We start from the raw sequence: 10,610 nt of genomic DNA, 5'->3' as shown, positions 1-10,610 counted from the left end.
TAATATATTTTTTATGAATGCTTTTTTCTTCTTATAATTTTTTTTTTTTCTTATAACTTTTCTTTTAATAACTTTTCTTTCTTACTTCAATAAAATTAGAGTTAATATAAAACCGTATACTATTCTAGCTTTATAATTCTGTTCCTTAATTTTTATTAAAACCTATTATGGAATTATAATCTACATCTATATCTCTGACTACTAACTGATACTAACCAACAATTTGTCTTGTGCAGTCTGTGGTCTGTTTTTGTTTAAATGTTTTGTTCATTATTCATGTTGGGGATTTATTTTTAAATTAATGTTAATCGTTAGGCAACCAGTATTTCTTTTGAATAATCAAAATTGTCACTCTAAATCGCTGTCTTTTTTAGGCAGATGTCACTTGCCCTGTCATTATTCAATTCATTGGGCGCGTTCAGGGACGGTCAGCGGCTGAGTGGCTGAGTAAGCGATTTCCCTAAACGGTCTATTCTGACGAACAGCAACAGTCAGCCGCTGTGCAAAATTATCAGCGGTAAATATTTAGGCTGAGACAAGTTAGCCTTAATCTATTTCCTTATCTGTGGTCAACTAATGTAAAATAACTTTAATTTTCTCAGTTTATTGTTTACTTTTTATGGTTTGTTGAAATTTGTAGTCAATTGTAGTTAACCGAATCTTTAAAAAATAGGAGATATTTGTTGTCAAAAAAGTTACAAAGCAGTAGGTTAATCTAAAACGTTCGAAAACGATCGAAGAAGTTAAAGAAATAAAGAAAATTCAACTTGATTTCCATCTCATGTCGAATTTTTTAAATACAATGAAATTAAGAAAAAATACTACTTTCTGAAAAAATCTAAATCAGCATAAATAACTTTCGATTGTAATTATTACCGTCTGATCGAAAAAAAATTACGCCTAGTTGGCTTAGAAATAACGATCGATAATATTCCCTATATAAGTTTACTTATAAAGTAACAGCAATCTTCACCTCTACATCACTCCTGACGTCGTTTTTTTTTTATTGTAGGGTATTTACTGTGGTATTTACACCTTCAGTAATTTTATTTGTACCATACCAGCGGAAAAAAAATGCGTAAAAGTTAACTTGGTCGAACTGCCAGTTCCTGTTATTTTAAGTGGTTTTGTTTAGGTTTGGTGTATAGGTAAAATTATTTTTATAAACTGTTGTAATATATTTTCAACTATTAAATGTATATATATGTAAATAAAATGTATATACCTGTAATATATTTTCAACTATTAAATATGATCAGCCAGTAATAATAATTCTTTTTTCAAAATAATTTTTATTCTAAAGACTAAAGATCGATTATAGATTATAGACCGATTTGACGAAGAGGATTTATTTATATTTCTCTCATTTTTTATAGCAGACGGAGAGCGCATGAGACAGGTACTGTTTCTTGTTTTTTCTGCTGCTTTGTACCGTTTAGAGAATATCGTAAGCTGCTGGTCAACGAAATTCTACGCTGAATGTCAGCGGCTGTGTTCCCTGAACGCGCCCATTATTCGAATTCTCAGAATGTTGTTAAGAAGAGTTTCATCTTAAAATACATTTTTATCAATCACAATTGTTTATCTCCATCATTTACCGGATTAATAATACATTTCCCATACCTCTATATCTCTGATCTGCACCAACAATCCATGACAATTGCCTTAGAGTACAAAAAAACGGCGCGGCGGCGGCGGCGGCACGTTGTAACGCTTCTTCGACCGTTTTATGCCTGCTAGAATGTAATATATACTCTTATTTCTCAATCCCATACCAACTTCAGTTGGGACGATAAAGAGACGGTAATCTTGCGGTTGAAGAGAATTTTATTGGTCATGTGACGGAATTTGGAACAAACTTAATATCGATGTTTTCTAACGATCTCCCAGCACTAGTTAGATTTCATTTCAATGCAAAGATATAGAGGTAGGAAGAATCAATACACAGAATATATTAGATATCACAGCTACTTACAAATCTTTTAAACATGTTTAAAAAAAGGTAAAAGTTTAAACGTGAAAACTAAACAAATCAGGTAGATTTTGAAATATTTAAAATATTAAAAATTATGAATATTTTCTTGTTTGAAAAACGCGTCTTCATCCAGAAACAGGGAGTTATCGTCAGGTTCCATTTTTATAAAGTCCGTCAACTTCACTTTCTCAGCGACAGATAAATTTTCGGCATTTCTGGAAACAATAAAAAATATTTAAAACACTTTATTTTTAATATGTACCCCTTGGTAAAAATAAATTTAAAGAAAACATACTTAAAGTCATCGTGTATGTCATTATTTAGAATCGGAGTGACATCATCAAGTTCAATTTTTAAAAAACATTCGAATTTCTCTTCACTAGTGGCAGATTCAGCATATCTGGAATTAATAAATTGCATTATCGCTGTATTAGTAAAAATACCTTTAAAGAAAAACATACTTAAACTCATCTTTAATTGGAGTGTGATCATCAATTTCAATTTTCAAAGAATCCAGTATCACTTCATCAGCATTTCTAAAAAAACAATAAAAAATAAAACAACGAAATACCGTTATGATCTAGAAAAAACGCCGTCAAGTTGACCTGGAAGTGACGATTGATAACATTCCCCGATATTTTACATATAAATTGACAGCGATCTTTATTGTATGTATCCAAAAATAATAATAGTTTATCTCTATCATGGACAAGTATCACCTTTATATTACTTTTAATTTTTTCAGAACGATAAATACTTAGAGCTGCGCTACGGAGAGAATTTAAAAAATATTTATATTTTGAACCATCCTTATATTTTTTATGACATTTATTTGTATTAGGTTTACCCAAGTAGCATTTTCACGACTTGCGACCACATGTTTACTAAACACAACGTTGGATTAGTTACAAAAAATAGTTAGCTCCCTACCTTGGGTATTAAAATAAATGTAAACGTTGTTGTAACGTTGTGCCGACGTTGGACTAGTACTACAGCAAAGTAGAAGCTTCTGCGACGTCGAATAAACGTTGTCTTGTAACCTTTTTTGCTTAAGTGATCTTTAGGTGATTCGGACAACGTAGTTACAACGTTGGACAATATAGAGTTTTCCGACGTCAGTTTCAGGACCTATTCCAATGTTATGCAAACGTCGTCTGTTTTACTAATTCCAACGTTGTTTAGATTTCCTTATTTTTCCGTTGGTAGGACGTCGAGTCACTACCTTTTTGCAACTGTATTGAACCATAACCTTAAATCTTAAATTTTCACTTCATTGTTCTGTTTTTGTTTTTATAAAAAAAAACTTAATTAAAATGGGACATAAGAAAGGTACATATAAAACTAAATTTAAATATACATCGACATATATTACTGATAGTTTATCCACTCCCTCGTTTATTTAGATTATAGAGGGCGGCACAAGCTAGACCCTAGGATGACTAAATTAGGCAATCTTGCGACTAGTATACTACCTGTTAAGGCCGAACTGCGACTTTATTAGTCCAGTATGCGACTACTCGAACTACTCCATCTTAATCTCCAAAACAACAAAGTGAAAGCCGCCATGTTGTTAAATAAGAAAATGTTTCGTTCCTAAAGAGCAATTTCTGCTTTTTGAATACATTAACTTGAAATATTTGACCCTAAAAAACAGGCGGAAACAATTTTTTCGACTGCGAATAAATTATTCTCATTTTACTAAAAAAAATTCAAGGAATTTTTTAAAACTTCTTTAATTTTAAGGCCCATTAGTATTTTTCAAAGTAGAACCAATACATTTATCAATAAAGTTGTTTGCGTTTAACTTTTTTGCCTTGGGTAGCGAGTTACAGAGTCGGTTAAAGTGTTTCAATAATTATGATCTTCAAACGTCCTCCACACTTAAATACTTGTTTTGTTTTCCTTCACTGCCATTTGACATAATGTCTCTAACTAAATCATAAAAATAATATTTTTACTATAATTATCCCAATTTAGGATAAAACGCGACTTAGACGCCATATTAGTTTTGTATTTCTGTGAATTAGGATTTTAAACAACGTTGCAGTTTGTACTAAATTAGGCTTCTAGCCAACGTCGGCATTCAACGTCGTTTTGACCCAAAAATTATTCTCCAAACTAGTGCAGACTAGGGTTGGCACGAGGTTGTGCCGACGTTGCGCCCCGACGTTTGGTCGCGTGACACAACGTTGTCCCGACGCGACGTCCAGATGCTGCTTGGGTAGTAATTATTGATTTAATAGCAGATACAATAAATCCATCAGACTAATTTACTATTCGGATTTTTAAAGAATTTATTATAGTGAATTTCATTATAAGCCATAATATACAATGTGGTCAAATAATACGGAAAAACTTCAGAGGTATCAAGGTGGTAGCGATAATATTTGGATTCGACGTATCTTACAAAAATTACAAGTTTAATACCAGTAATTTTTTATCTTCTTCTCTCCTTGCAAATTTACTAAATGAGAGGTACGCTAGTACATGAGATAGGGGACGATATGTTGGTATTATAGTTGGGAGGTTATTATATAGCCTTATATCCACGAAAGTGTATATGATCTATTATTACACAAATATAAATTTACCTGGAATAGGTATGATCATTATGAAAGTGATCTCGTAAAGGTATTGTACTCATATATGTCTTGTCGCAGTGCGCACGAGCAAACAACTGTCGTTCTTCCAGTGCCAAGTGAATTTTCTTGTGTCTGTTAAGATAGTGTTTATATGGCGTTTTGCAGCCACATGTGGAACATCTATAGACCTTTTTCTGCGATTCCTTCACCCTAATAGAATAATTTTTAAATTAGTCTTGTAACACTATAAAACAAAGGTCAAACATCGTCGGACGGGACACAGGAATTCCCATGTAAATTTTAATGGGGTCAATTATTGGCTTCCCTAATTATTTTAGAGAATAATTCTATTTAGGTTTATTGAAGAGCACTAAAACCCACATTCAAAAGAATAACTTTAGATATTTTTGATTAGCTCGTTTACGAGTTATCGCCGATTTCTTTTTAAATATTTCTCCTTTCTTATGGCCCTGTATTTACTTATGAGCAACAGTCAAGGTAAAAGATAACTGTCAAATGAAGTTGTCATTTCAGAAATTTAGCTATTTAGTGCTTTATTATTATTGAAAACTCATTCCTACATCGGAAATCTTAAAGATGTATTTATAAATACAAATTAATATGAATTAAAGTAAAATAAAGTAATCAATTACAAGGTTAATTATAGTATTATTACAATATTCAATAACTTATCAATTTAGGTAGTATTAAATGACAACTTTATTTGACAGTTATCTTTTACCTTGACTGGTGCTCATAAGTAAATACAGGGCCATGAAAAATATTTAAAAAGAAATCGGCGATAACTCGTAAACGGGCTAATCAAAAATATCTAAAGTTATTCTTTTGAACGTGGGTTTTAGTGCTCTTCAATAAACCTAAATAGAATTATTCTCTAAAATAATTAGGGAAGCCAATAATTGACCCCATTAAAATTTACATGGGATTTCCTATGTCCCGCTCGATGATGCAACACCCGGTATAACCCTCACATATATAAACCTGATATACTTCAGGAAGGACTGTTGAACTAACTAAAGATTTTTGTTTTAATTTTTTTTTTTAATTTATAACAGAATCCCCCATATGTTGACATTACAGCTGAGAGGTTATTATAGCCTTACATACATGAAGGTATAATGATCTATATGGTAATCACAAAACAATTTCCGATGCACGTGATCAACTTTGAGCGTGGCTAACGTCATATTCAAGGCCTGACTGTTTTGACAGTTCTACCGAAGTGGTCGAGAATTAGTAGTCGTAAACAAACCAATTGTTTTCATTAGTTTCGCAACAAATCTGTGTTTTTTACGCGTTTCTATGCTAATAAAATTATACTAAATAATTTTGAGTGAATAGTGAACTATCGTCCTTTTGACTTTTTTTGACTTAAAAAGTCATTTTTATTTTCGTATTTTCCCTGAGAAAATTACCTACAGCAAACAGAAATATTCTTTTCGTCCAAATTTAATTAGAGATGTTATAAAACTTATAGATAAATTTTTCTTGAATAGGCAACATTATTTAGAACTTCCCGTTTAATCTGAAATGATAGTTTAGTTTTTAGTTTTACCATTTTTGATCTTAAAAAGAACTTCAAAATTAGTAATTAGTAACGATTTAGTTAGTTCGCAATCGATAGCTTCCTGTGAAGTACTGTGTAATAGTTGCTTAATCTTGTATTATTAACAACTTCCTATACCTAAAATCAATATTTAATGAGAAAATTGAAAACTGATTCATTAAAAGTATCAAACCTGTGTGCTACAGTATCGGATTTCTGTCGCATAATAATGAATTACGTTTGCTTCATCTACGTTACCGTAGATGGAGCTCAAGGCTTGGTAGGGGTTGTATAAATAAACAAAATACAAGAAGCAAAAAATTATTAAGGCCTAACCCCTACATATATGCTTATTCTCTGCATTAAGTTCATCAGACTGAAGGGAACAGCCATTCGACAACCGGTTTCGGAGATTTATCTCCATCGTCAGGCCGACTTTGCTGTAACCCTCAATCCGACAAACGAAAAGCAGAAAATAGCATTTTGAGTACAAAACGTACTACTATGGCGAGTGCTAGATGGCGAGAGCAGCTAGTAGTAATAGGTAAAAAGCTTTTTTGGAGGTCTGGGTCACTCTGTATATAGGTATGTATAAAACTAGTAGCCTAATAATTATTTACAGTTCGTCCCATTCTAAAAAAAAGGTAAATACACCGTACAAATAACTCTAGGAAGAGGTACTTGTACAGTGGTAAAAAATTGTCTAAACAAGGCCGAAGGGGCAGATATAATAAAGCAATAAAATATAAAAAAGGTCGGGTAACACCTTTGTTTATTTATTGAGCAAAATTCCTTTAGAATATCGTATCTAATGACCAGAAATGACGCAATTTTAAGAAAAAATGTCACTTTCTGGCTTATAATAAAATTTCAAATGCAATGTTTATATTCAAATTTGTTATGATCTACAACAGTTAGGTAGTCATTGAGACGAATTATAATTCAATTACTGGCTACTACGTTCTTGTTTTAATAGATTAATTACAAATATAATTAGAAATCATTTTGATTGTGAGAGGCTCTCTTGTGGGACGCCTATGTACAATGACCAAAACAATACCCATCTGTGAAAAGACAAATTCGGGTAATTTGAGCTTATTTTTCCACACACTTGACACTGTCGTACCATACTGAATTCGCAGATTCAAAAGTACGTTAAACAAAAACAAAAACCACCGAAAAACACTGAAAGTTCACTTTCGTCTTGATTCCGACTTCAAACACACCGCAAGCTAAACGTAGTACGCTATAACGGATCAAGGGCCGTCGCGAGGGGTTTTGGGACGGACGGCTCATTTCATTCTGGAAGACTAGCAGCGACGTTGCCAATAGTTCTAGACGTTTCAGCACTTTAAACAGTAAACATGTCCTTTAATAGTAACGCATATATCCTCTGGCTAATAACATATTATTACGCATGCTTCTTTAAAAATAAACTATTAATTTAATTAAGAAATTGAGAATAAAGGTTTTAAAGTCACCTTTTCTGCAAATCAAACTGAGTAGATAGGCGCAAATTTGAGATGTGGCAATGTCGCCTTCTCTATCTCAGTTGATTTTTACAGTACGTAGTCAACCTCCGATTTTTTGATCGGGTTAAAATGTCTAATGTGATTCTGTTCTTACTAAATCTATGACCACTGGCCATAGTCTTCGAGCTATAGCGAACTGTGATTGATGACGTGCATCGGAAAATGTTTTGCAATTACAATATGTATAATTCTTAAATAAAAAATAAATTTACCTGGAATAGGTATGATCATTATGAAGGTGATCTCGTAAGGGTATTTTACTCATATATGTCTTTTCGCAGTGCGCACCAGCAAACAACTGTCGTTCTTCCGGTGGCAAGTGAGTGTTCTTGTGTGTATTAAAATGGGACTTACACGGCGTTTGGTAGCTACATATGGAACATGTATAGACCTGTTTCTGCAATTCCTTCAACTGACGTTCTTCCAGTGGCAAGTGAATATTATTGTGTCTGTTAAGATGGGACTTATATGGCGTTTGGTAGCTACATGTGGAACATCTATGCGATTTCTTCAACTTTTGTTTTTCCGGTGGCAAGTGAATATTATTGTGTGCGTTAAGATGAGACTTATAAGGCGTTTGGTAGCTACATGTGGAACATCTATAGACTTTTTTCTGCGATTCCTTCAGTCCCTTCGCCCTAATAGAACAATGTCTTTATTTCCAAGTCAATTAGTACAATTGAGAATAATGATTATAACAAAAATAAATAAAAATAAGTTTACCTGGAATCGGTATGATTATTATGAAGGTGACGTCGTAAGGTTCTTTTACTCATATATTTCTTGTTGCAGTGCGCACAAACAAACAACCGTCGTTTTTCCAATGCCAAGTGAATTTTCTTGTGTGTGTTAAGATAGGACTTATACAGCGTTTGGTAGCTACATGTGGAACATCTATAGACCTTTCTCTGTGATTCCTTTAGAATTTCCTTTGTCCTAAATAGAACAATGTCTTTATTTCCAAGTCAATTAGTACAATTGAAAATAATGATTATAACAAAAATAAATAAAAAATAAATTTACCTGGAATCGGTATGATCATTATAAATGTGATCTCGTAAGGATTTTTTAGTCAGATATTTCTTGCCGCAGGGCGTACAAAGAAACCACCGTCGTTCTTCCAGTGTCAAGTGAATTATCTTGTGCTTGTTAAAATTGGAACTATCTGTTGTTTGATAGCTACATGCGGAACATCTATAGACCATTTTCTGCGATTCCTTCAGTCCCTTCGCCCTAACAGAACAATGTCTTTATTTCCAAGTGTTTCCAAGTCAATTAGTACCATGAATTAGTACAATTGTTTTACATATTATACATATAAAATGACAGCGATCTTCATTTCATAGCCATCGCTGACGCCGATTTTTTTCGATCATATTCTATATAAAAAGAATTCATACTTCATTCCTGTGACATACTTCATATAAGCTAATATAAAATAAAAAAATTGATAAACAAACTGAAACAAATAAGTGAGGTTACGATGTCGCAGGATTGTTATGAGTGCAAAAAAATATGTCTTTAGGAAACTACAACAAATTTTAGAGTAATTTGTTTTTAAATTTTCACTGTTCAGTTATACAAAAAATATGAAATACCTTATATAATGCTTTCTTTTTCTCATTATTGTCTTCTTGTGCACTGTGTCCTCTGATAGTTTTACAGAAGGCACGGCGTTAACTTTCAAACACCTTTTTCCTACACGCATAATGAACTCATCCTCTTTAAAATGATCAGAGCATACACCTTTAGCTTTTGACCACTTCCAATTTCCAACAATGCCGAGTGCTTCCAACCATGTTGTTTGAGAATCGCCTTTAGGGAAACTAAAATAAACATATTTGAATCACCTGTATCCTAAATATATATGTGCTTTTATGAAGTTACCTATGAAAACTTATCACTTTTCCTGGCGATTTAGCCATTTTAGTATGATTGCGACAATATCTCACAGCACAGTTCATTTTGAAAAAGTCTTTAATATTATAATAATGGTAATAAACTATAGTAAAAACACAAAAACACCGAAAAAAAACAAAAATACACAAACCAATAAACGTGGACAACTAGAGACGCAACGCGAACAACATGCCAACAAAACATCAACCAATGCCTTCTATTAAAAGATCAGCCTACGGGCGGACTTTTGTTTACTTCATCAGCTGTACATACTTAGATATTGGGTTAGATTCCGTTTCATATTTTGTCGGTTGATTTTTGGTTTTAACTCTTTGATTTTTGGTATTATTTATTATTGTAGTGCAAAAAACTAATTATTTTGGTGTTGAAGTGACATAAACTACTACCAGATATATGGTCACTCTCGGTTTCGCACCAAAAATAGAAATTTTAAAAATTACACGTTGTGCAAGTGATTTAACCTAAAAGTGCCCATACATTTTTACTTATCGTGATTTTTGTGTGTGTTTTTTAAGACTCTAACAATTCATCAATAAAGCTTAAGTGGAGTGTGTTATTGGTGCTATGCCTCATCTTTGTTGTGTTCCTGGTGGAAAGGATGGTTACTAAGGATAGTTATTATACTAGGCAGCCTAAAGTGTCCGGAAGAGCAAGAAAAGTGGGTACGAGTTATAAATCAAGAGAATTTTATTGAAAATATCTTTAATAAATTTAAAAATAATATTCTCCCATGATGGTATTAATGAAAACTGGACAATTATGTTTATTTTATTCATATTGTGGAATCTCCACTCCAAGTGTTGCTGGTTCAGCTTCGATAGATTCAAACACGTAAGTAGGTATTATGATCTAGGGAAAATAAAGAATATGTGTATTAGAGATCATGAAAAGATTATTATTTTGAGTTCAAATTTTAAAAAAGATTTTTGTAAAGACAAGACTGATACAGTTTAAAAGAAGAATGTGTTTTTGTTTGATAATATATAATGTATGTTAAGCATAACATATATTTGTTCAGTAATTTTTAATGAATA

General features: G+C 32.4%; 1 protein-coding gene across 5 annotated transcripts; it reads right to left on the bottom strand.

Moving 5' to 3' along the window:
• Window positions 1–310: 310 nt before the first annotated feature.
• Window positions 311–9,760, bottom strand: LOC115881946 (zinc finger protein 484-like). 5 transcript variants are annotated; one of them, XM_030899692.1, is made up of 9 exons: window positions 9,544–9,760; window positions 9,255–9,482; window positions 8,680–9,035; window positions 8,380–8,592; window positions 7,869–8,309; window positions 4,567–4,767; window positions 2,437–2,511; window positions 2,271–2,375; window positions 311–2,190 (listed from the first exon to the last, which is right to left on the bottom strand). In XM_030899692.1, exons 3-9 carry the CDS (start codon window positions 8,859–8,861, stop codon window positions 2,061–2,063), a joined length of 1,347 nt encoding a protein of 448 aa, XP_030755552.1. In that variant the 5' UTR covers window positions 8,862–9,035; window positions 9,255–9,482; window positions 9,544–9,760; the 3' UTR covers window positions 311–2,060. The 5 variants fall into 5 exon arrangements, with proteins under 5 accessions (XP_030755552.1, XP_030755547.1, XP_030755548.1 ...); XM_030899687.1 differs by having other exon boundaries at window positions 8,680–8,889; XM_030899688.1 differs by having other exon boundaries at window positions 7,869–8,294; window positions 8,680–8,889.
• Between the last annotated feature and the right edge of the window lie 850 nt (window positions 9,761–10,610).

The sequence above is a fragment of the Sitophilus oryzae genome, unplaced genomic scaffold, assembly GCF_002938485.1.
Source record: "Sitophilus oryzae breed Bouriz unplaced genomic scaffold, Soryzae_2.0 scaffold_1745_pilon_pilon, whole genome shotgun sequence".
NCBI lineage: Eukaryota > Metazoa > Arthropoda > Insecta > Coleoptera > Curculionidae > Sitophilus > Sitophilus oryzae.
The sequence above is the reverse complement of the archived record's forward strand: the minus strand, read 5'-3'. Positions and strand labels throughout refer to the sequence as shown.